The sequence below is a fragment of the Ceratotherium simum genome, chromosome 6 (assembly GCF_057802395.1).
Source record: "Ceratotherium simum simum isolate JZ-2026a chromosome 6, ASM5780239v1, whole genome shotgun sequence".
NCBI classification, from domain to species: domain Eukaryota; kingdom Metazoa; phylum Chordata; class Mammalia; order Perissodactyla; family Rhinocerotidae; genus Ceratotherium; species Ceratotherium simum.
The window spans coordinates 12,136,718-12,164,425 of record NC_141905.1 but is presented as its reverse complement, the minus strand read 5'-3'; the positions used below and the strand labels follow the sequence as shown (position 1 = coordinate 12,164,425).

At 39.8% G+C, this 27,708-nt stretch overlaps 2 protein-coding genes across 2 annotated transcripts in view; both read right to left on the bottom strand.

The window, feature by feature from the left end:
* LOC147916768 (uncharacterized) overlaps positions 1 to 25,032 on the bottom strand; it is a 65,336-nt gene extending 40,304 nt beyond the window's left edge. Inside the window, exon 1 of the mRNA XM_087431895.1 lies at positions 25,012 to 25,032. The gene's annotated coding sequence lies outside the window, so the exon portion shown is untranslated. The remainder of the gene's footprint in view (positions 1 to 25,011) is intronic.
* LOC101397337 (uncharacterized) overlaps positions 10,294 to 27,708 on the bottom strand; it is a 51,855-nt gene continuing 34,440 nt past the window's right edge. Inside the window, exon 5 of the mRNA XM_087431891.1 lies at positions 10,294 to 25,116. Within this exon, the coding sequence (XP_087288017.1) occupies positions 23,030 to 25,116 (2,087 nt within the window). The 3' untranslated portion in view covers positions 10,294 to 23,029. The remainder of the gene's footprint in view (positions 25,117 to 27,708) is intronic.

Here is a 27,708-nt window from a genome sequence, read left to right as displayed (position 1 = left end):
CTGTACCCCACCTTAAAAATGCTTACTCTGCTGATATATTCAATCTCAGCTAACAATATCATTGCCCCAGTTTTCTCTCGTATTGTATGCCCTACTGTTTTTCTACCTCAATTGCTCCTCAAGGAGTAACTCAGAGATCCATTTAGGTGTCCATTTGCTGGACCAGAATTTGAAAAGGAGTTGTTTGAGAAGACAATCACAGTCAGCCCTCTGTACTTGCGGGTTCCACATCCACAGATTCAAGCAACCGCGGATCTAAAGACCTACGATGGTTGCAACTGTACTGAACATGTACAGACTTTTTTTGTCATTGTTCCCTAAATAATACAGTATAACAACTATAGGCATAACATTTACTTGGTATCAGGTATTATAAGTAATCTAGAGATGAGTTAAACTATACAGGAGGATGTGCATAGGTTATATGCAAATACTACACTATTTTATATAAGGGACATGAGCATCCTTGGATTTTGGTCTCCGCAGGAGTCCTGGAGCCAATCTCCCATGCATACCAAGGGACGACTGTATGTCTCTCAGTTACACCAACTATCTGGAATCTATCAGGGACATGAACGTTCTATTGAATGCCTTTTCCAGGAGCCAAAAATTGTGTATTTTGAGAAGTAAAATGTATGCCTTGCTTACTATTAGTGATGTCTATGACTTCAAAGGGAAAAAGCAATGTCCTTTCAAGACTTTGTATTGTGGCCTTAGTGTATGTAGAGGTGTGTGATTTTGATATATATAATTAATTTAAATTTATATTTTGGGTATCTGTGAGGCAGGAGATTCCCAGAGTTCTTTATCCTGAAGGGGTCAACTTTTAGGCAATGTCCCAGTAGTTCTAATATATGTGAAGATGGGACCATATTTGGCGAGGGCATCCAGTGCTAAGATGAGTACCTGAAGTTTGGCTAATTTTCTGGATGTTTGGATCCTGTCCTTTATCAAAGACATCCCGGCTAAGGGATGGAAAGCCGCATCACTCCACTGAGCTCTATCATTTTTATGATGGTTGGCAGTACCATTCATATAGCCAACAATTTCCTATTGCTGTTTACTCAGTTAATCCCAAGTGGCTACCCAGGTAGCTCAGGGTTCTGGGGGAGGGGCAGGCTCCTCTAGCACCATGGCATCTGGCAATGGACTGAAGACAGGGGAGGCCACCCCTTCCTGCAGGTGGATTATGCCAAAGAGCCCAGGTTTGGTGCCATCCTGTATTAAAAATGCTTTGGGAGCTGTGCCAAGCTATGTGGTTTGTTTCCATGACCCAAAGTATAATGGGCAGCTGGGTGTGGAGGGCCACAGGCTCAGAGTCTGAGAGAGCCTCTATTTCCAGGAGATCCCAGGATATAGCCAGTCGTTTGTTGTTTTAATGGTATATAGCATGAGGCCAAGAGGGCACTCTCTTGCATCAGAAGTTCTTGGGCAATTTATGGCCATCCCAAGTGGTCCAGAGACTCCAGGAGGCATGAGAAGAGATTGCTGAGGTCTCTTTAGTGAAGGAGTCTCTGAGGGCATTAACAGGAGTGCCTGTTGATTTTAACTTGGATAGATTTTAGAGTTTTTTTTTGGAAGGAGTCCCATTTGAGGTAAGTTGATTTGTAAGCAGCAGCAGCAGTGAGATTACACAAAATTTACAAATGAGGAATACGTTGTCACCAGAACCTAAAAAAGACTAAAAGATGTTGGATTTGTATGTCTCAAATGAGTGTGTCAAAAGAATCTCCTTGTAGGAGGACGTCATCAATGTAATGTCATATCAGTGCTGTAATGTCATCCACCTGGAGGAATATTGCTGCACTTAATATCTTTTCTGGAAGGATTGTATGCAATGGCAGAGCCATTGAAGCACACCATGAGTGGTCTGGAAAAGGTGCATTCTGCCCACTCAGAGGTGGAGGCAAACTGCAGCTGAGAGGCTACTGAAATAGGCACTGAATAGAACATGTTAGCCAAGTCTATAAGAGCAAAATATTTACCATGTTGATTGGATAGAGTCAGTAATTTTAATAATAGCGGGTATTAAATATGAAGACTGTTATGGACTGACGGTTTATGTCACACAAAATTCATATGTTGAAGACCTAATCCTCAGTGTGGCTGTATTTGGAGAAGGAATTAATTAAGGTTAAATGAGATCATAAGCTTGGGGTCCTGATCCAATAGGATTAGTGGCCTTATAAGAAGAGAGACCAGAGAGCTTTCTCTCTCCACGTGCACACACCACAGAGAGGCTGTGTGTGGACACGGCAAGAAGGCAGACATCTGCAAGCCAAGAAGGGAGTTGTCACCAGAAACTGCACCCTACCAGACCTTGATCTTGAACTTTCCAGCCTCCAGACTGTGAGAAAATAAATTTCTGTTGTTTAAGCCACCCAGCCTGTGGTATTTTGTTATGGCAGCCCAAGCGGAACTAATACGGGGGCCCTAATGAGTGGGACTACAGGATTAAGGTTTTAGTAATTCATCACGAGGCATCCATTATTTTTTCCGTGTTTAAAACAGGCAAAATCAGGGTGTCAAACCGAAAAGTAGTGGAGATAGTCATTCCTTTATTAATTAGGTTTTATATAACAAGTTTTAATCCTTGAATGCCCTGTTTTAACTTACATTGGGCCATATTAACTATTTTAACTGGAGGTCCATGGGTTCCCATTTTATCAAGCCAATTTGTAAGTGCCAAAGATTTACTTTAATTTTAATGTATTATTTACTGTTAGAGCATCTATGCCCAACATGGGATATTTTAGGGCAATGATTACTATGACTATGGAAAATTTAGGCAACACGACAGTTAAAGTGAGGCATACCTATCTTATATTTAGTTACTCTCCTAAGATTATAGGAGGTACAACGTTTAAACTTAGTGGTATCCCCAGGTATAACTGGAATTTCAGCCCTAGTATTGAAGAAGTCCATGAAGCTTTGTCAATTGGTGCATTTTAGCAAATACTCAAGTTAATTAAGAATCTATGATGTAGAGACACAAAAGCCTACTGGCATTCTTTTTATCTTTTTATCATTTAAATTATTTTAGTATAGAAATTTTGGACTTCCAATTGGCTCAAATTATGGACTTTTGTTTTAATATAATTATATATTATATATACACATATATAATTTATTTACTATATATTTATATTAAGTATCATATATATCATTTATTGAGTTATCTTTTATTTTCCCCCGTATATAGGGTTTTTTCCTTCTTTCTCCCTTTCTGTTTTAGGCTTTTAGCCACCTGAAACCATCATTTTTTAGTTTCTGTCTCTACCAAGAAAAAAGGGATGAGGAGGGAGCAGCCAGGTATCTCTAGGCAGAAGCTTCTACCTGGGACAGCCCTTGTCTACAGTATAATTAGCCCCTTTCTCCCTTTTTTTACTCAACATCTTTTAGAATGGCTTGTATCTCCAAGTGGTTAATCTTTTTCTTTTTCTTTCTTTTATTTTTGGGTCTACTCTCTGTCCCTGATCATTATTTTTCTTGTTGTTTTTACTCCTTTGGGTTTTACTGGATAAACCCCAGTGGTCCCTAGTAGCACCTGCTGTGAGCAGCAGTGTCGCTCTCTCAAGTGTCCCACTTGACCTCAGAGGGTCTGGAATTTACATCCAAGAAAGCAATAGTGGCACCAGCTTTAGCTTTCAAATCTTTTGTTGGAGTATAAGACCTTTTGTGTACTGATAAGCAGCAGCTCCTAAGAGAGCCCATGCACACTGATTAGATATTTTCTTACTAATTTCTTATTAACTGGACTACATCCTTGTGGGTTTGGGGGGAATTCAGAACTAGATATTCCTTTCCTTTCCTTTTTTTATTAAACATTGAGCCATTGGTCTCTGGGGATGGGCCCTTTTATATTCTGCTGGGTCTGGGATTGAACTATGACAGCAGCAAGGCAGACAACAGCAGAAGAGTTTGCAACAACATAACATTTGTGCGGAGCTATGGTCTCTGTAGGACAGGTGCCCCCAAACTGATAGTCAGTAGGTCCTTTCAGTGTAAGGATGCCTAGCCAGGCAGTCTCTTGCTACCTGATGAGATGGCTAGTGCATCTTTTGCATATAAGGCAAACAAGGGGGAATATCAGAGCCCGTATTGACATTGACCTGGAAAGTCGATGGATCAGGCTCACCCATCAGGTGAGAGTGGGAGGGTAACTGTTCCCATCCCTTTAGGGGACCTTTGCTCAGTATGATAGCCAATTACCCTAAGCACCCCTGGAGACCTCATCCAGACTAGGTGCATCACAAACACATAGGGACCAACTGGGGGACCTCTTTGCCCAAACTACAGCACCTTAAGCTAGGCAGTTGCTTGGGGAGGACTCAGCTTTTTTTTTGGTGAGGAAGATTGGCCCTGAGCTAACATCTGTGCCCATCTTCCTCCATTTCCCACATGGCCAGGATTCAGAGGTCCAGGAATCAAGGTGTGAACGTGAGATTGGCACCACTCACTATTACCCCTAATGACCCGGCAGCAAAATTTTTGCTTCCTGTCCCCACAACCTTCTGCTTTGCTGGCCTAGAAGTATTAGTTCCCAAAACAGGGATACTTCTACTGGGAGACACAATGATTCCACTGACCTGGAAGTTAAGATTGTCACCTGGCCACTTTGGGCTCCCATGCTTCCAAGTCAACAGGCAAAGAAGGGAGATATTGTGCTGGCTGGGGTGATTAATTCTGACAGCCAAGGAGAAGCTGGGCTTCTACTCCACAATGGAGGTGAGGACGAGTATGCCCAGGATACAGGAGATGCCTTGGTGTGTCTCTTAATTACCATGACCTGTGATTAAAGTCAACGCAAAACTACAACACCCCAATTCAGGCAAGACTACTAATGGCCCAGACCCTTAAGGAATGAAGGTTTGGGTTACCCCACCAGGTAAAGAACCACGACCAGCTGAGGTGCTTGCTAAGGGCAAAGGGAATATAGAATGGGTAGTAAAAGAAGGTCATTATAGATACCAACTGTGAAACCGTGACCAGTTATAGAAATAAGGACTGTAATTGTCAGGAGTATTTCTTCCTTTTGTTAATACATGTGTGTTAATAATATGTGTTAATAATATGTGTGTATATATGCTTAATACATACATATATACTTATATATAGCAAATATCTTTGTCTTCCTTCTCTATCCCCTTACCAGTAACAAATGATGTACTGATTTTATATCATAGTATTTAAGTATTGTTAACTTTGTGTCACACTGTTTAAGTTGCGGGTTATCAAGAAGAGTAAACATCACCCAAGGTCTTCGCATCTATTTTAGGGATAGGGTAATGTGTTTTTGGTTGTATCCAGGATAGTTGTATCATGTTAGGTGGAAATATGACTTCATTATCACCTTTATTTGAAGATTAAGTACAGTTTAAGATGTGTATGGATGCCAAGTTGACAAAGGGTGGACTTGTGATGATTAATTTTATGTGTCAACTTGGTTAGGCCAGGAAACCCAAATATTTGTTTACATTATTACAGATGTTTCTGTAAAGGTATTTTTTATATAAGATTTGCATTTAAATCAGTAGACTTTGAAAGCAGATTATCCTTCATAATGTGGGTGGGCTTCATCCAATCAGTTGAAGGCCTTAATAGAAAAAGACTGACTTCCCCAAGAAGAAGAAACTCTGCCACTTTTACCTGGTGAGAACTGCAACTCTTCCCTGGGTCTTCAGCCTGCCTGCCTACTCTGCAGGTTTTGGATTTGCCAAGCCTCCACTTCTTGTGAGCTGATTCCTTAAAGTAAATCTCTCTCCCTCTCTCTGGAGTTTAATTATGCATAATTAATTTAATTATAAGGTAACAATAACAGCCAAGAAACTTTTAAATACATGTGTGTATGTATGTATGTATGCACACTTGTAATTACAAGTGAAATCCTCCTGGACTGAAGATACCTCAGTCTCCTTAGCCTCTATTTTATAGATGGCAGAACCTGTGAATTTAGCTTGAAGGATTGAAGTTAGACAGTAGGAGGAGGCAGAACTGAAGGAAATGAAAAAAAATTCTTCTGTGTCAGACTGATAAGAAGAAAGTTTCGAAGGAAGCTTCAAGGAAGATGCATAAAACACAGCTTAGCATACACTCTGCCCTGCGCTCCCTGTGGAAACTATTATTACGTCCTGCTTTTTTCAAAAGAATAAAAGTTCAAGCTTTCTCGATATAAGATGCTTATTCACTCTCTGATCTCTCGTCTCGCATCTAACACCCAGTTATATACTTACTCTTGCTGATTATGCCTCTTGCCTTTGTCTCTTATTTAGAGCCTCATCAGAACCATTTTCTCATACTGGGCATTCATCAATTCTCATATAAATTATTATAATGGACTCCTGCCTGGTTTCCCTCCCTTAAATGCCCTTCAATTCATCCTGTACATTCAATTTAAAACATTTTTTTATTACTAAATAAAACATGTATGTAGAAAACAATACAAACATATAGCATAAATAAATGTTATGAGGAAAACATCCTACTAATCACCACTACTAGGTCAAGAAATATAACTTTACCAGCCACCCTAAAAGCCTCTCCCCACGCCCAATCCCAAGATCAACCTCTTACCTCTCCCCAGAGTAATACCATCTTGAATTTTAGAGTCATTCTTTTTTGTGTGTTTCTTTATAACTAATGTTGTGTCTAAGTGTGCATCTCTAGAACTATATTTTAGTCTTGCCCATTTAAAAAAGCGAAAACTCACGATGGCTTTCAATGTCTTTTTCTACAGATTGTCTTCTATATCTTCCTGTTCTTTGAAATTTGGCTTTGAAAAACCTGGGGCATTTGACATGGTGCAGTCTGGATTTTGCTGATTACCTATTCGTGGTGCAGTTGACCATGCTCCTCTGGCCACCGTATTTCAGCAGCAAACTGGCTGCTGGGTTGAGAGGCCTCATTACACTCAGGGTGATCACCTTAGCAAGACTACATGTAGCGTGTGTTCTTTCACCAAGAAGCATATAATTATCTGGTAGTCTCTCTCTCTTTGTGATGCAGCAACTGATGATGCCATTAATTCATTGGAGGCTGCAAAACAATGATGTTCTAAGTCTATCATTATATTTTATTAAAAGAGACTTTAAGTTTAGATTAATTTTAGATTTATAGAAAAATTGAGAAGATAGTACCAGGAGTTCCCATATAACCCACAGCATCCAGGCCCCCATATTATTAACATTTTATATCAGTATGATACATTTGTTACAATTAGTGAACCAATATTGAACATTATTATTAACTAAAATCCACACTTCAGATGTCCTTAGTTTTTACCTAATGTTGTTCCTGTTGCAGGACCCCACCCAGAATACCACATTACCTTTGTTTGTCATGTCGACTTAAGCATTTCTTGTCTATGACAATTTCTCAGACTTTCATTGCTTTGTATGACTTTGACAGTTTCGAGAAGTACTGGTCGGGTACTTTTCAGGATGCCTCTTACATGGAATTTGATATTTTTCTCAAGATTAACTTGTGCTTGGGGATTTGGGGAGGCAGAGCGTGAGGAAAAGTGCCATTTCATCACATCATAGCAAAGGTACATACTACAAACATGACTTACCGCTGTGGATATTGACCTTGATCACCTGGCTAAGGTAGTGTTTGTCAGGTTGCTCCATGGTCAAGTTATATTTTTATTTCCTTCTTTCCATACAGTACTCTTTGGAAGGAAGTAACCATGCACAATTATACTTAGCGAGGAGTTATGCTATGCTCTCCCTCCTTGAGGGTGGCAATCTACATAAATTATTTGGAATTCTACATAGGAGATCTGTCTCTTCTCCTCCACTTATTTATTCCATAATTTATTGATATCAGTATGGACTCATGTTTATTTTATAATAGGGTAATAAGATAATACTATATATATTTTGTTGCTCAAATTGTTCTATGTTTGGCCACTGGGAGCTATTTCAGTTGGCTCCTACGGCCCTTTGATATAACCTCCTGAATGTTTTTTGTCTTTTAGCACTGCCTTACTCTCTGGTACTATAAGATGTTCCAGGCTCCTTGTATATATTTCCTGCCCCAGTCCTAGAATCAGCAATTTCTCCAAGAAGCCCTGGTTTCTTTTACTGGAAGATGGTATTAGAAACCAAGATCTGGCCGCTGTGTGTACATACTGCAACTAGGGTGTTGGTGCTTTTATATTCTCTCCACTGACAGAGCAAGAAAATATTTCATGTATACTAACGTGTGTGTGTATATATATAATTCCATATGTAACCATATGGATCTGTATTAAGTTAAATAAATATGAGTTCATACTGATGTTTCCAACTCTAATCCAATATCAAATGGATCATTCCAGCCTCCAATGCAATAGTGATAAACCAGCCTCCCCCGACTTGCCATCCATTTACTTATTTGTTCCATTCCAGTATAAATGTACAGCTGTATCAAAATTGTTAACCTGTACCCCATGGGAAACTACTTTATCAACTAGAGTAGAGTGCTTACATGAAGTTCTTTTTGTCTTGAGCCTTACAGTTTCCACTTATTTCCAAAGTTACTCAAGTCAGTACCTTTTCCTCCCATCTCCTTCAGTGAGATTGTTTCATAGATTCTCTTGCCATAGTTTGCATTCCTTCCTAGTGTCCCTGGAACTCCTCAATGATTTTTTAAATTTGCCTACATTAAGGTTCCCTATTTGTGCTGTAAAATTCTATGAGTTTGGACAAATTCATAATGTCACATATCCATCATTATGGTATCATACACAATAAGAGCTCCACCACCCAGAAGAAATCATCTGTGCTTCACCTATTCAACACTCCCAACCTCCCTCTGAAGCCCTCACAAATACTGATCCTTCTATTGTCTGTATAGTTTTGCCTCTTTCAACATCATATAATATGAATCATACATTGTATAGCCCTTTCAGTGGCTTTTTTCACTAAGCAATATACATTTAAGATCCTTCCATGACTTTTAGTGGTTTAACATCTCATTTCTTTTTATCATTGAATAATATTCCATTGTATGGATGTATCACAGTTTGTCTATCCATTCACCTATGGGAGGATATCTTGGTTGCTTTCAGTTTTGGAGATTATGAATAAAGCTGCTATAAATATTCATACGCAGGCTTTAGTGTGAATGTAAGCGTTCAAATAAGTTGAGTAATTACCTAGGAGTCCAACGGCTGAATTGTATGATAAAACTATGTTTAGCTTAGTAAGAAACTGCCAAAGTTTGCAAGTATGTTTAATCTCAATTATAGCAAGAAATACATCTTAATTCATGATCCAATATAAACACAACATTCATTCATTGAGTATTTATGTTGAGTGTTTACAATGTGCCAGTTCTAGGCACTGGATTTACAGTAGTAAAAAAGAAAAAAAAATCCTAGTTCTGATGGAGTTTATAAATATAAAATAATGAAGAAAATAAGTAAACTATTTTGTATGCTAAATGATACCTTGGTGAAAAATTAAAGTAGGAAAGTGGGATAATGAGTTTCCAGAAAAGGCAAAACTATGGAGACAATAAAAATATCAGAGATTAGGGTGGAGAAGGAAGGATGAATATGTGGAACATAGGATTTTATGGCAGTGAAAATACTCTGTATGATACCATAATGATGGATACATGTCATCATACATTTGTCCAAACCAATAAAATGTACAATATCAAGAGTGAACTATAATGTAAACTATGGACTTTAAGTGATTATGATGTGTCAATGTAGGTTCATTAATTGTAACATATGCACCACTCCGGTGGAAAACGCTGATAAAGGGGGTGGTTAGGAATGTGTGGTGAAAGGGTATATATGGGAAATCTCTGTACCTTCCCCTCAATTTTGCTATGAACCTAAAACTATTAAAAATGGTCTTAATTTAAAAAAAATTGTCAGAGACTGATTCAATCTTTAATACACATATGCGTTAGTCTGCTAAGGCTGCAGTCTTAGTCTGTTCAGGCTTCTATAACAACATACCACAGACTGGATAGCTTATAAACAACAAAAATTTATTTTTCACAGTTCTGGAGGCTGGGAAGTCCAAGATCAATGCACGAGCATGGTCGAGTTCTCGTTACAGCCCTCTTCCTGGTTAATAGCCAGCACCTTCTCACTGTGTCCTCACATGGTGGAAGGGCTGGGGAGCTCTGTGGGATCCCATTCATGAGGTCTCCACTCTCATGACCTCATCACCTCCCAAAGGCCCCATCTCCTAATACCATCACATTGGGGATTATATTTCAGCATATGAATTTTGCGGGGAAAATAAACATTCAGACCATGGCAGCTGCCATAACAAAATACCATAGACTGGATGACTTAAACAAGAGAAATTTATTTGCTCACAGTTCTGGAGGCTAGAAGTCCAAGATCAAGGTGTTGGTAGGTTTGTTTTCTCCTGAGGCCTCTCTCCTTTGCTTGCAGGTGGCTGCCTTCTCGCTATGTCCTCACATGTCCTTCTTTCTGTGCATGCACATCCCTAGTGTCTCTTCCTCTTCTTATAAGGACATCAGCCACGTTGGATTAGGGCCCTATCCTTATGACCTCATTTATCTCTTCAAAGGCCCTATCTCCAAATACAGTCACATTGGGGTTAGGGCTTCAACATATGGATTTAGAGGGGGAAAACAATTCAGTCCATGACAATATATAATTGATTATATTTTTCATGAAACAATGTTTACCTATATCTATAATAAATCCGGATATCTATTTTATTCTATTTCTTTAAAAATATTAGCCCTTGGGGCCAGCCTGGTTGCATAGTGGCTAAGTTTACACACTCTACTTTGGTGGCTCAGGATTCGCAGGTTCAGATTCCAGTCGTGGACCTACACACTGTTCATCAAGCCATGCTGTGGCAGCATCCCATATGCGAAATAGAGGAAGACTGGCACAGATGTTAGCTCAGGGACAATCTTCCTCAAGCAAAAAGAGGAAGATTGGGGGGCCGGCCCGGTGGCGCAAGTGGTTAAGTGCGCGCGCTCCGCTGCGGCGGCCCGGGGTTCGCTGGTTCGGATCCCGGGCGCGCACCGACGAACTGCTTGGCAAGCCATGCTGTGGCGGCGTCCCATATAAAGTGGAGGAAGATGGGCACAGATGTTAGCCCAGGGCTGTCTTCCTCAGCAAAAAAAGAGGAGGATTGGCGGATGTTAGCACACGGCTGATCTCCTCCCAAAAAAAAAGAAAAAAAAAAAGAGGAAGATTGGCAACAGATGTTAGCTCAGGGCCAATCTTCCTCACACACACACACACACACATATAAACCCTGATTCACTGAAGTGATTTCACAGGTCCTTAATAGGCCAATGTGGTTGCTTTGTAATGTGTTACTTTGGCTAGGCTGAACTACATTTCCAGAGTTCCCTTTCTTGCATGTTTCCCATTGGAGTGGACCAGAAAAGAGATCCTTGTGCAAGATCTGGCAGGCATAAGTGATGTAGCACCCATTTTGCAGCTCACACATGCTATGCTGATCTACTGACCACCTCATTGGCATGGGATAGCACTAGGTCTGTGACTGTTTCACCTGGATCCTTCAGCTTCTCCAATGCCTGCACCAGGTCTGTGTGATTACCTCTGTGACTAAGGGCCCCAGCTTCTGCAGGACACCACACCATCAAGGTCAGAGGCAATGAGAACTGACTCAAGTTTTAGTCTGTCCTCTGAGCTCCACTCTTGGCTGCGGGTTCTAGCTTGCTTTTGCTCTCTTTCATGTCACATCCATCTTCCTTTCCTTATTGTCTGTCCTGTGGACTTCAAGGGCTTTCATCAGCCATGAAGATGACAACCTTAAGAGTCTGCTTAACCAGTTCCCACAATTGCTAAGGTCAAAGCCCTGTAACAAATCCCTTTACACATACACACTCTCCTAATGGTTCTGTGTCTCTAACTAAACCCTACCTGAATCATAAACTTGTACCAAATTGGGTCTGGTTTTTCTCAATTGGATCTGTATTTTCTGGATTAGATTCTGTAATCTGATTAGATTTAGATTTAAAACCATTAATGACCCTGTTTCAGTGGTAAAGGGCACTGATAGTTCATGGTAGGCAGTGGCAATACAGCTACTCAAATTATTATCTTTAGATACCTGTAATTAAGTACCTATAGAAAGCAAGGCTCTGGGAGGGATCAAGTATTTGCTCCTCTAGCTATTTTAGTGAACCTAAGGAATATAATGGGATTAGTTGTTTACTTCTAAATGTGCTAGAGAACTTGGGGAAAGAACATGAGAAGCTTGGGGGTTTAAATTTCCAGCTTGAAATCCACATAAGGGACATTAAAGCTTCTGTGACTACCCTGAAAGAAGCTCTTATCCACTAAAGCCGCAGGGCTGAGATTTAAGAAAACCAAACCCAATGACAAATCCTTTGGGTGGCTTAATTACAATGCAAATTGAATTCCCAACCTTACGGGGGTCTCGTATTAGTTAGGGCACTAATAGGGAAGGAATGGGATCCTGAAAACTGGGATGGGGAAACATGAGTGGATTTCAATGGAGCTGAGGATCTTCAATGCCTATAAATACTTCCAATGTATTTGCTAAGCCTCGTTTTCAGTAGAACCAACTCTTCCACTCCTACCTTAGGAGTTTAGCCTCCCTCGGCCTTAAGAACCTATTATGGCCTTCCCTGTCATAGTTGTCTTGCAAAGAACTTTTGATCCTCTTCAGGACCTACCTCCATTACCTCTCCTTGCTTCTAGAGCTATAACCAGACATAAGTCTCAATAGATGCCAAAAAGTACAAATTGTGATCCACAAAGTGTTGTGACATATATCAAAAGAAGTGTATAATTTTACAACTTGATATTAACACAAACCCCTGGGAATATGTTTGAGATCAGAGTAGAAAGAATATAAAGTTGGATAAGGCTGAATTCATTGACATGGGCCCACTAAGCTACTCTTCTGGATTGAATATTTTAGCTCGAGGGGCTAGTAATGGCTCTAATTGTTCACTTGATCAAAATATAGACCTACAGTAAAGAAGTCGAAATGCCAAAACTTCCTTGGTATACTATAGAGAAAAGTATCTAAAGGCTTAGGAAGATTGGAATGCTACAGTATATTTATGTACAACTTGCTCACCAATCTCAGAAGGCCCAGAGGACATTCTTTTTGTCAGGCAAGCCCCAGAATCCTTGAAGAGTCTTGTGGTTGCTCTTCTCTATAAATCAGAAATTACAGGGAGAACTGCTACCTTCAAATGGGGATAGGTAAGTCCAATGGGGATGCTGACATCCCAGGGTGGCAGGAGCCAAGTATGGCACTTAATCGTCAAAAACATGGACATGGTTACTGTAACGGACAGTAGAGCCAAAGCAAATCAGAATAGTTTGGCTTGCAGATATTTGGTGTTCACTAATTGATCGTGGTATAACTAGAACTAAAATAGATGGGAAGCCCATTAAAGTCTTCATCCATCTAAGTGGAAAACCTCTAGGTATAATGAACAGTAGTATGACTTGAATCACCAAAAGAGTCAATCAATTCCCAGCCTTGGGCCAGTTTATGGACCCAGAGCGCCCCTTGAACAGAGTATTATCCAGGTCTTCTTGAGGAAAAACCCATTACACAGCCAAAAATGTATACTGTTAATCTTCCACCCAGCGTTCCGCAAAGGAACCCACATCCATTTACCAGTGTGACTGTGCAATGTGGTAGGGGTAAATAATCAAGACTTTTGGGAGATTCCCAAACGCTGGCTCTGAACTGATGCTAATTCCTACTGACTCCAAAAGTTACTGCAATAAACCAGAGTAAGGGCTCATGGAGGTCAAGTGATCAATGGAATTTTAGCTCAGGTCTATCTCACAGTAGACCCAGTGGGTCCCAAACCCATAGTGTGGTTCTTTCCTCAATTGTGGAATGCATAATTGGAATAAAGACACCAGAAATGTTCAGAATCCTCACATTGGTACCTTGACCGGTCAAGTGAGAGCTATTATGGTAGGAAAGGCCATGTGGAGGTCACTAGAACTGCCTCCACCTATGAAGATAATAAACCAAAGACAATACTGCATTCCTGGAGGAATTGCAGATATTGGTGCCACCATAAAGGTCTGGAAAGCTCCAGGTGGTGATTCTAATCACATCTCCATTCAGCTTACCTAGTTGGCCTGTGCAGAAGACATATGAATCTCAGATAATGACAACAGATTATCATAAATTTAAGCAGGTGGTGACTCCATTTGTAGCTGCATTTCCAGATGTGGTTTTGTTGCTGGAACAAATGAACATCTTCCTTGGCACCTGGTGTGCAGCTATTTAGTGGCAAATGCTCTTTTTCCTCTATACCTGTTAGTAAATACCATCATACACAGTTTGCTTGCTGCCGGCAAGGCCAGCAATACACCTTCACTGTCCTGCCTCAGGGGTCTATCAACTCTTCAGACCTACATCATAGTCCAGTCTACAGAGACCTAGATTGTCTTTTTCTTCCACCACACATCTTGCTGGTCCATTACATTGAGCATACAAGGCTGACTGAAGCTACTGTGCAGGAAGTAGCAACTACTCAAGACACACTGGTAAGACACTTGTGTACCTGAGGGTGGGATATAAATCCCACAAAAACTCAGGGATCTGCCACCTTGGTAAGATTTCTAAGGGTCAAACGATGTGGAGAATGTCAAGATATTCCTTCCAAGGTGCTATATCTGCCCCCTCCTACCACTAGGAAATGGGCACAACTATTGGGCCACCTTGGATTTTGGAAACAGCATATGCCACATTTGGGTCTGCTACTCCAAGCCATTTGCTGAGTGACCAGAAAAAAGCTACCAATTTTCAGTGGGGTCCAGAACAAGAGACTGTTCTACAACAGATCCAAGCCACCAAGGAAACTGCTGTACCATTTGGGGTATATTATCCAGCAGATCCAACACTGCCTGAAGTATCGTAGTGGAGGATCCTGTTTGGAGCCTTTGGCAGGCCCCAATAGGTGAGTCTCAGTGCATATCCGTAGGATTCTTTAAGCAAAGCCATGCCATCCTCTCTGAACAACTATTCTCCTTTTTGAGAAACAGCTTTTGGCTTGCTTGCTAACGCGTCTTAGCAGAGACTGAACACTTAATCATGGGCGAACAAGTTACCATGCAACCTGAGCTGCCCATCAAGAACTGAGTGCTGTCTGATCCATCAGGCCATACAGGTAGGTGTTCACAGCAGCACTTCATCATTAAACAGAAAAGACATATAGAAGATTAGGTTCCAGCAAGTCCTGAAGGGACACATATGCCCATGACCCCCACTAGTGCTATATTCCATTCTCCTCTCTCACTCCACAGCTATGGCCTCATGAGGAGTTCCCTATGACCCGTTAACTGAAAAGAAAAAAAAAAAAAAAATCAGGCTCAGGTTAGATAATTCTGCATGGTATTCAGCACCATGCTGCCACTCCCAACCCCCCTGCCCCGAGAGGGCCTGAAAGCCAGCGGTAAAAGGAAATCATCCAAGAGGGCAGAAATTTGAGCAGTGCATGCAGTTATTTCTTTTGCCTGGAAGGAGAGATTGGCCAAAATTATGGGACTACGCTTTATTCATGCACCGTGGCTAATGGTTTGGCTGAATATCAAGGACTTGGAAGGAGTATATTGGAAAATTTGTGAAAAGGAGTTCTGGGGAAGAGGTGTGTGCACAGCCCTTTCCAAGTGGGCACACAGTATGAAGGTATTTGTGTCCCATGTTAATGCTCACCAAAGGGTGACTCACCAGAGGAGGATTTAATAATTCGGTGGATAAGAGGACATGTTCTGTGGATGTCAATCTCCTTCTGTCAGTCAGCCCCTTTCCCCAGACACTTCTGTCACTGCCCAAGTGGGCTCATGAACTAAGTGGCCACGGCAGCAGTGAAAATTATACATGGGATCAGCAACATAGACTCCAATTCACCAAGGCTAGTCTTGGAAAAGTCACTGTTAAGTGTCTAATCCACCAACAGCAGAGACCAACAATTAACAACTAACTTGGCACCATTCCCTGGATGGACCAGGGGGCTACTTGGTATCAGGTTGATTACATTAGACCATTTCCATCATGAAATGGACAGTACTTTGTACCTACTGGAAAAGATATTTACTCTGTACGTGGATTTGCCTTCCCTGCCTGCAATCCATCTGTCAAAACTAACATCAAAGGATTTATAGAATGCCTCATCCACCACCATGATATTACTTATAACCTTGTTTTGTACTCCAGGAGGCGTGAGAGGAGGTTGCTACAGCCTCCACAGTCAAGGAGTCTCTGGGGGCACTCATGGAGTACTTACTGATTTCAATTTGCATTGATTCTTGAGCCTGTCTTTGGAGGGGGCCCTATACAAGTTGGGACGATATGAAAGTAACGGTACCGGTGAGATTAAGTCAAATTTGTAAGTGGGGAATATGTTGCCTTCAGAACCCAAAAAGGTCTAAAGATGTGTTTGTATTAACACTGTGTGCACTACAAACACAATAAAAAAAAAAAGTCAACAGCTGTTTCTTGACAGTGTCAGAGATGGAGCAGCCCTCAGTTTACAAATAATTTTCAGGAACTTAACTGAGGTGGCAGATTTCTGCGTTATATGTGGGAAAATGACTTATCCCCTTTTTGTGAGTTCTTTTGTGGGTATTTGTATATCCCTAATGAATCTGAGAAATGAATTTTCTCAGAGGAGAATGTCATCAATGTAATGTCTATCTGTGCTCCTGGAGAAATCTGGATGCAGTTAAGGCACTGCCTGCAGAGACCGTGTGCCACGGCAGAGATGGTGAGGTTCCCATGGGTAGCTTGGTAAACGCTGGAGGTGAAGGCAAAATGGGGCTCAGAGGATGCTGAAAAGAGCACTGAACAGAACATATTAGCCAAACCTGTAATAACAAAATGTTTACTAGTTGCTATTTGGATGGAGGCACTAATTTCAATAACATTGGGTATTAAGTCCTTAATAGATGGGCCATGGCATTAAGGTGGTAATCCAATGTGAAGCACCATAAGGCTTAAGAATAGGCTAAACTGGACTATTAAATGGAGATGCAGTGCTGATAATCACTCTTCTCTAAATAGGTCTTTACAATGGTTTCAACTAGGGTATACGGTACATGGGGTCCCATCTTGTCAATCTGTAAGTGCCAGAAATCTAATTTTTTCATTCATTGGATCAGAGCAGCCATGCCTTCTATGGAACCGTGCTAAAATTAAGTCAATGGATGCTATGATCACGGGGAACTTAGGCAAGAGTTCTGTTGGTCAAGGTGAAACTTACCTATTTGTCCTAAATGTCTCAGTCTGTTTGGGCTGCTATAACAAAACACCAAAGACTGTGCAGCTTATAAACAACAGAATTTTATTTCTCACAGTTCTGGAGGCTGAGAAGTCCAAGATCAAGGTACCAGCAGATTCGGTTTCTAGCGAGGACCCACTTCAGGGTTCATAGATGGCTGTTTTTTCCCCTATGTCCTCACAAGGTAGAAGAGTCAAGGGAGTTCTCTGGAGTCTCTTTTGTAATGACACCAACCCCATTCACGAGGGCTCCATCCTCATAACCTAATCACACCCCCCCAAATGCCCCAACTCCAAATACCATCACATTGGGAATTAGAGTTCAATATGTGAATCTCAGGAGGACACAAACATTCAGTCTCTTTCTTTTTGCAACACTGGAATAGGCAGGAGAATGGTGCAGCAAAAGCATACTAGGCCCATAATCCAGAGGTTGGTTCATTCAACATCCTCTGTTATGGCTGCCTCTTTTTTCCTGCAATGCAGGTTTCCTTCTCTCTCTCATTTCTCTCTGTATAAATTCTCTCAGATTATTTTGGATTTCTAGCAATGTAAAGTCTTGGCTTTCAGTTATTATCTCCATCCAAATACCCATGGCATAGACCTTCTGTATGGTTACAAGGGAAAGTACAAGAGCCCAGCAGCCAGCCTAATAGGTAGCTGCCTCCTCCTTCAGAGAATGCCAGTCAATCTCTCTGGAGTCAGGGTTCACAACAATAAGGTCATTTTGTCTATGGCCTGGGTCAAAGCCATCAAGCCCCATGATTGTAAGATTAGTCCTTTGGTGTGTTTGTAAACAGCAAGGCTAAGAAAAACCCAGGTACATTGGATAGGGGTTTTGTGTTGGAAGAGCAGATGAGTTACCTCGTCTGGTAATTTGAAAGGGACTGGTCCCCTTTTCTTTTCTCATCAGCGTTTGGGCTACAGGCCACCACGAATGTGCATCTCAATATCCTTGGGCATCAGGCGAGTGTATGCCATCGCAGCAAGGGCAAGAGCAGCAGAGAGACAGGAAAGGCTGCTACCCTTGCCTGAACAACAATAGATCATTAGGCAACTGGGGTACCATGCTTAATTCTCTAGGAGTGGTAGTCTCCTACCTTTCCACAAAGGGGTGTCCATATGCCCATCCCAGTGGTGCACAATAATAATGGTATGTACGGGTACCCCGAGCAGCCAGGGATGGTCACCTAGCTATATGCAGTAACCAGAGAGCTCTAACCAGACCCCTGGCAGGTGGGGCTCAGTGCTGACCAGTGGGGTAGGTTGTTGTCACTACCTTTACAGACGGAAGCCTCAGAGACCACCTGCCAAACAGATTGAACCCAATGGCAAGTCACACAGGGGTAGAGCCAATTAACAATTCTTTTAAGGACAACAGCCTTTTGGGGTGGGAAGAGATAGTGACACACAAAAAAGAATGCAGTGCAGTGCAGGCCAAAGTGCAAGCCTGCCAGCAACTGGTGGTTCTGTCCCAAGAGGCCTTTGCCAAATCACGGATCCAGTTAGCTAAGAGTAATTAACTAACGATGACTAGGTGACCTTGGTCTTGGATGGACCATCCTGTTCATGATGCCAATTGTATTAACTGCCTCCATTCACTCTGTTGGTAGGATTCCTGCCCTGGGGTTATGGAATGGCTGAACACAAGACACCTGGCACTGGACAGATGAGATTTACATAAGTTTATCAGTCATACACACTGAGAGGCCAGGCGAGGAAGACACCACATGCCATGCAAGGCCACAGAGGTATCACATGAGGGAACAACTAGGGGTTGCGGGAAGTGGCTCTGTAGTATCAAGAGGGTACAGTGACCCCTGGTTCCTGTGAGAGGATGTGAATAGCTTGTTTGAGTAATTCTTCCGGCTCATAGGGCAGTGGAACTTGCTACTCAGGGATAAGCAACACCGCCACCTATGCCTGGTCCCCTTGATAAAGAAGGAGGCAATATTGTCTGACTACAGGACCTTATCTGTGGGAGGAGAATGGGGAGGGAAACTTGCAGTTAGGCCATTAGAGGCCCTCTCGGCTTCAGACGTCAAGAGAGTCTATTACACGGGTCTTAATTTCAGGCCACAGTTACTATAATTTAAAGTATTTTGAAGACTGTAAAAACAATTCAAATGTTCACTAGTGGTGATTGTAGTTGCAGCGCAAAAACATATGACTAACAAAAACTTCAGTACAGAAACAATATATAAAGAGAGATAAGGAATTTAAGATAATTCCAAAAAAGATAATAAGGCTTAGAAAAGCAGAAAGCTATAACTGAAAATATGCTTTAGCAGTTGTCAATATGATTTCTGAGAATGCATTTACCCCCAACGTGGGAAAATTGGTACTGAACGATGTGAGTTTTTAATTTTATAAATATATAAGAAAACATCTCCACAGACTTGTCTATATTGCTATATGCAGGCAGGGTTATTTAACACACTTTATTTTTTAGAGTAGTTTCAGGGTTACAGAATAATTGAGCAAAAAGTACAGAGAGTTCTATGCACCCCCTTCACCTCTACCTGCCTCCATAATTTCCGTTATGGTTAACATCTTGCATTAACGTGGTATACTTGTTACAACTGATGAGCCAATAGCGATAAATTATTATTAACTCAAGTCCATAGTTTACATTTGGGTTTACCCTTTGTGTTTTACATTTTGTGGGTTTTGACAAATGAATAATGACACATATTCACCATTACAGTATCCTACAGAACAGTTTCATTGCCCTAAAAATCCTGTAATCCACCTATTAATTCCTCCCTCCCTCCCTCGCTCTGAACCCCTGGCAACCACTGATCTTTTTACTGTCTCCACAGTTTCGCCTTTATCAGAATGCATTACACTTGGAATCATAGGGTATAAAGCATTTTCAGAGTGGCTTCTTTCTTTTAGCAATATCTTTTGTTATTTGATAGCTCATTTCTTTTTATCACCCGCCCAACCATCGTATCCTGTAACCCTGCTATAATTGCTTACTAATGTCAGGAGGGCTTTTTTTGTTGATTCTTTGGAATTTTCTACACAGACAATATGTTATCTGTGAACACAGAGTTCTCTCTCTTCCTCCCAAATCTGTATAACTTTTATTTCCTTTACTTGTCTTACTGCATTAGCTAGGACTTCCAGAAGGATGCTGAAAAGAAGTGGTGAAAGAGGATCTCCTTATCTTACTAGTTTCTCACCATTAAGTATGATGCTAGCTGTAGGTTTTCTGTAGATGTTCTTTACCAAGTTAATGAAGTTTCTAGTTTGCAGAAACTTTTTTTTATCATGAATCGGTGTTAAGATATTCTGAAATGCTTTCCGGCATTTATTGATATGATCATGATATTTCTTCTCTAGCCTGCTGATGTGATAGGTTACATTAACTGGTTATCAGATGTTGAACCATACTTGGAATAAGTACCACCTGGTCACAGCGTATAATTCTTTTTATACATTGTTGGATTCAATTTACTAATATTTTGTTGAGGATTTCTACATCTATGTTCCTGAGAGATATTGGTCTGTAGTTTTCCTTTCTTGTAATGTCTTTGCCCCTTTTTGCTACTATGGTAATGATGGCTTCATAGAATGAGTTAGAAGTATTCTCTCTGCTTTTACTTTCTGGAAGAGATTGTAGAGGATTGGTATCATTTCTTCCTTAAATGTTTGGTAGAATTCACCAGTGAACACATCTGGCCTAGTGCTTTCTGATTTGGAAGATTAAGTATTGATTCAATTTCTTTGATATATGTCTATTCAGATTTATCCTTCTGCAGGTTTTGGCAGATTGTGTATTTCAGGGAATTGGTTCATTTCATCTAGGTTACCAAATTTGTGGGTAGAGAGTTGTCCATAATATTCCTTTATAATCCTTTTGATGTCCATGAGATCAGTAGTGGTGGCTCTCTTCCATTTCTGATACTAGCAGTTTCTGCCCCCTCTTTTTCTTAGTTAACCTGGCTAGAAGTTTACTGATTTTATTGACCTTTTCAAAGAACCAGCTTTTGGTTTTATTGATTTTCTCCATTTGTTTCCCGTTTTCAATTTCATTGATTTTCACCCCAATTCTTACTATTCTTTTTGTTTTGCTTACTTTGGATTTAATTTGCTCCTCTTTTTCTAGTTTTCTAAGATAGAAGCTTACACTACTTGTGTAAACTAAGATTATTAGATTGTGTAATCTTAGATTATGTGTAACCTAATTATTTATGTAATCTGATCATGTGATTTAGTATACCACCTTTACACTGCCAATAAAAGCCCCACTCTAGCTCTACTCTGGTCCTGCTCCAGCCTCAATCCTCCTTCTCATATAGTCAAAAGTAATTAAGGACCCAGATGCCCCTCTGCGTATGTCGGACCCCTGAATTTACAGCCCAGTTTACAGCCCTGGGCGTCATCTAGTCTGTCTGAGGCTTCTTTCCTGGACCCTGCCTTGGAGGGCAGTAGCTTTCAGAGGGTTTGGAAAAAATTTAGGCTGAAGGCTAGAGTATTCACATACATACACTCAAGGCAACTCATGGTTTGGGATGAACCATGGGTGAAAAGAGAAAGGGGGCAATGGGACTAAGGCCTAGATATTCCCATGCACAGAATACATTTTATTTAACATTTTGTTCTTTTGATTTATAAGTTTTAAATGGTTAGATGTTAGTTTTGTGGACATCCTTTTAAACTATTGCTCCAGGCCCTTTAGACATGAGAGATGTGTATGACATTGTAACAACTGCTCAACTAGGAGTATTTATTTTCTATTCACAATTATAATAAGTTCCATTACGCATATGAAACACATACAGTTTATATAACATACCATTTGTACATAAATAAGTCCTGTGAACTTAAGGGATATTTCATTTACGCATTCAATGCTACGGCCCTGATTATTCAATTTATCTCTGCTTTTAAAAAGCTTCATATTCAAATGATTGCCAGGATTAGGGTGGCAGAAAGGGTGTGATTATTAACACAAGGAATGTCTTGTGTTGAAACCCTGATTCCTTTGTAACCTTCATGCAATATAGATTCCAGATTCCTTTTTGATTTTGTTACCTGATTATGTTGATGATTACTCTAATCTACAAATGATAAAGTTTCACAGAAATACACACATAAACAGAGTGCATGTAAAAACTGGTGAAATCTGAATAAGGTCTGTATCTGACTTAGTAGTAAGGTATCATCAATTTCTTGTATTTGAGAACACATTATGCTTATGTATCATATAATTATTAGGGGAAGCTTGGTGAAGAGCATATGAGAATTCTATGTACTATTATTATTATTGTAATCTGAGTCTAATTTTGCATTTTACTATTTTTTCTTTTAGTTTTTAAAGCTTTACATTGCACAATACACATCTATAAATTACACTTTGTTACGTTTCCTAAAAGTAACTATGGCATCAAAACCAAAACACAACTTGTAATGTTACATTACTTCTAAAGAAAATCTTCAAGCTACATGTCTCAAATTGACAGATTTCTTCTCAGTATAAACTGTGACATAACCTAGCTTGTATTTTTTGCTAGAAACTTTTACAAAATCAAAAAATCTGTAAGGTTTTATACTAGTATTAGCTACGTGACACCCAATGAAATGTTACTTCTTAACAAGACTTCCTATATTTGTTGTAGTTCATGGATTTGTCCCGTTATCATTAGTTTGGAGTAATATAAGGCCAGTTTGTGGATGAAGGTTACTGAACGTTCAAGTGTCAATAGAGCTTTCTCCAGTGTGAATTCTCTAAAGTGTAGTGGGTGCTGAACTGTGGCTCAATATTTCTAATATTCACTTCAATCATAAGATTTCTCTCCTGGGTGCGTCCTCTGATGTACAATGAGGTTTGACTTCTGAGAGAAGGTTTTTCCACACGTGTTACATTCATAGGGCTTCTCCCCTGTGTGTGATCTCTGATGTTTAGCAAGGTCTGATTTACGGTAAAAAATTTTCCCACATTCATTACATTGACAAGATTTCTCTCCTGTGTGAGCCCTGTGATGCACTGTGAGGGATGATTTGTGACTGAAGGATTTCCCACATTCATTACATTCATAGGGTTTTTCCCCTGTGTGTTTTCTCTGATGTAAAATAAGTCCCGACTTCACGCAGAAAGATTTTCCACATTCATTACATTTGTAGGGCTTTTCTTCTGTATGAGTTCTCTGGTGTACAATTAGAGCTGACTTATGGCAGAACGCCTTTCCACATTCATTACATTCATAGGGTTTCTCCCCTATGTGAATTCTCTGGTGCTGAGTGAGTTGTGACTTCTGGCAGAAGGTTTTCCCACATTCATTGCATTCATAGGGTTTCTCCCCTGTATGTGTTCTATTATGTTTAGTTAGGTATGATTTATTATAGAAGATTTTCCCACATTCATGACATTCATAGGGTTTCTCCCCTGTATGTGTTCTATAATGTTGAGAGAGGGTTGACTTATGGCTGAAGAATTTTCCGCATTCAGGACATGCAAAGGGTTTCTCCCCTGTGTGAGTTCTCTGATGTACTGTGAGATCAGACTTCAAGCAGAAAGTTTTCCCACACTCGTAACATTCATAAGGTTTCAACCCTGTATGAATTATCTGATGCCTGGTGAGTACTGACTTGTGGTAGAAAGTTTTCCCACATGCATTACACTCATAGGGTTTATCCCCTATGTGAGTTCTCTGATGTTGTGTAAGATGCGACTTCTGACAGAAAGATTTCCCACACTCAGGACATTCAAAGGGTTTCTCACCTGTATGAGTTCTCTGATGTACTGTAAGGTGTGAATTCATACAGAAGGATTTCCCACATTCATAACATTCATAGGGTTTCAGTCCTGTGTGTGTTCTCTGATGTTTAGTGAGGTCTGACTTCTGGTAAAAAGTTTTCCCACATGCATTACATTGATAGGGTTTCTCACCTGTATGTGTTCTCTGGTGTAATGTGAGGGCTGACTTGTGGCTGAAGGCTTTCCCACACTCACTGCATTCAAAGGGTTTTTCCCCTGTGTGTGATCTCTGATGTTTAGTGAGGTTTGACTTCTCCCAGAAAGTTTTTCCACATTCATTACATTGAAAGCGCTTCTCTCCTGTATGTATCCTCTGATGTCGAGTGAGGTGTGACTTTTCCCAAAAAGCTTTCCCACATTCATTACATTCAAAGTGTTTCTCTCCTTTATGAGTTTTATGAAGTTGTGAGAGGTATAATTTCCCCCTGAAATTATTCCCACTTTCATTACATTCATAGTGTTTCATATGTGCTCCATGATGTTTCAAAAGGGTAGACCTCACACACAAAGATTTCCCACAATCACTAAATCCATAGTGATCTTCCTTTGAGGGGGTTATCTCATGGAACAAGAAGGATGAGTTATCATAGAAAGTTCTCTTGTATTCATTATATCCACAGTCAGTCCCTTCTGTGATCTCTCTCTTGTGTGTATTGTATACTGTCTTTCCAAGGAAGGTTTCATGATGTATGTTATACTCAAAATTTTGCTCTAAGGTTTGTATCTTCTCATGCTGAACAGGGTCCTCATTATGACTGAAAGTCTTCCAATTTTTTAAAAATTCACTTTTCTCTCTGGGATGAGTTTTCTCATGTTTAATATTGAGCAGCAATTTTCCACAGGCATTACATTCATCTGTCTTCTTTCCTAAATAGTTTTTCTTATTGATAACCAATTCTGAAATACAGTTGAAACTCATCCCACACGAGTCACACTGACATAGTATTTTTCTGGAAGGAAAAGAATTTGTGTCCAAGTTAAATGGTTTTCCTACTACATTACCTTGTTCTTTAGACAGCAATTTGTTGTTGATGAATACAACTTCCCACACATGTTTAGGCTGGTTTTCTTGGCTCATTTCTTTCATGTGATCAGTTTTCCAGACTTCTAAAAATAAGAAAAATTAATCTTACCATATAAATATTAACACATTTCTTATGGAATGTGACCTATATACAAATGTCCTATGTTGTAGCTGACTTTGATTTCTTGTCTAGTCTCCAAGGATGAAAATAACTGCAAATGTATATTTTTTTCTATTTCTAGGGTTTGAGGTAAAAAGAAAAAGAAAAACAAGAAACAAAAAGCCTGGCACAGTGGAAAAGGGAGAGGAAATTGGCTATTTGGACACATACATTTGGTTTCCATGTCTAAAGAATAATAGCAACTATTTAAATCTGAATCTCTCTGCTCATCCTTGAAAAAACTATGAGGAGTAATATAAGGAAAGCAAATAAAATTACCTACAACAACCCATGACTTTAGCATAAGTAGGAGATGCAGAATACTACTAACTTCAAATCACCACTAAATAAGGAAATAAGTATTCAAATATAAAAGAAAGTGATACAGAACCCACATCTATAGAAAGAGTCAGCTGGAGACTGTAGCAAACACATGTAAAAGAAGAGACAGAGAACTTACAGATATTTAAACACAAATAAAATTACTCCCAGGAAGGGAAAGTCCCATGCTGAGTGGGAAAATACTGAGATGATGTCTCAGTTCTGACAGATGAGAGCTCAAACTACCAGGAAATCCAAAAGAAGGGATTTGTAGCATATGGGAAATAAGAAGGCAAGGGCTGATCAAAGTGAAGAGTAAAATTGTAAAAAGAACAAAGCGCTCTTAGAATAGGATTTAAATTACAAACAGCCTGTGAAGGACTGAATTGTGTCCCCTCCCAAATTCATATGTTGAAACCCTAATCCCCAGTGTGACTGTATTTGGAGACAGGGCCTTTAAGGAGGTAATTAACCGGTGGAGTGCTAATCTAATAGGAATGGTATCGTTATTAGAAGAGGAAGAGACACCAGAGCTTCCTTGCTTTCCAAGTGTGCACAGAGAAAGGGCCATGTGAGGACACAGCAAGCAGGTGCTGTCTACAAACTGAGGAGAGAGACCTCACCAGAAACCTAAGAATAAAGGCATGATCCCACTCAAGAAAATTGTACACTGATACTATATCATCCATCATACAGTCCATTCAAGAAGAGCAGTATCTTTGAAAATATCTATGTGCGTTTCAACCATACAAATCCCTTCCCTTCACTGCAAAATCCTCCAACATTAGAAGTATAGCTATAATGAAACTGGATTTAATCAAAATTATTTTCTTTAAAAATTTTCCACATGTTCTAAAATTTATGCATATATTATACTATAAGAATATTTCTCTGACTTGCTTTTTTCACTCTAAGTTTCCAAAATTCATCCACACCATTGCACATAGATATATATAAAAGACCACTAAGAGAAGATACTGTAATGTACATACCGATTCCTATATTTGATGGACAGTCTGGTTGATTCTGGTTTTCTGTTATTATGAACAATACAGAGACAGGTGAACTCTATACATCCCCAGTGAATAATTGGAAAAGTGTCCCTAAAGCAGTGGTACTCAAAAGTGGGGTTCATATATCACGGCCAATAAACATAATGTATTTAACAGGTATATGACGAGATAAATAGAGAAACTGAGAGCAACTATTTGGAAACTTCCATGGCAATTTCAAAATAGCTTCAGTGAGGTATAGTTGATGACTCAACTGAATATATTTAAACCATATAATTTGATAAGTTTTGACATTATGATTTATATGAATGGATTTACTTCTGGGCTCTGTATTCTGAGCCACTGATCTACGTGTCTGTCTTGATGTTAACACCACACTGTCTTGTTTAGTGTAACTTTATAATAGGTCTTCAAATTAGTGTTACCCCTACAACTTAACTTTTATATTTCCAAGTTGTTTTAATTACTCCAGCTCGTTTGCACTTTAATGTAAAGCTTAGAATGAGCTAGTCAATTGCTATAAGAAAGCCTACTGGGAATTAGATTGGGATTATTGTGAATTTATAGATCCAACTTTTAAGGAGTAAAACGTTAACAATATTGAGCATTCTGATACATGAACACGGTTCTCTCTCTCCGTTTATTTAAGTCTTCAGTTTCTCTCCACAATGGTTTACAGTTTTCAGTGAGGTCTTTCATATCTTTTGCCAGAAATATCTGCAAAAAATATTTTTCATGCTATTGCAAATATTGCTTTTTAAAATTTTAATTTCCAATTTATCATTGGAAACTATATAGAAATAAAATTGATTTTTGTATATTGATTTTTGTCCTCCAACCTACACTTACTTAACAGCTCTAGTCATTTGTCCGGCGATTCTACTGGATTTTGCACATAACCATATTTTTTTATGAATAAAGACAGTTCTACTTCTTCTTTTCCACTCTGATCTCCTTTTCTGCCTTTTTCTTTCCTGATTACACTAGCTAGATTATATTACATTACTGAGTGTGAGTGGAATCCTTGTCTTGTTCCTGATATTGGAAAGAAACTATTCAGTTTTTTACCATTAAGCATGACATTAATTGCAGGTTTTCTATAGATGCCCTTTATCAGGTTAAGAAAGGCCCTTTCTATTCTTCATTTGAGAGTTTTAATCAGGAATGGATGCTGGATTTTG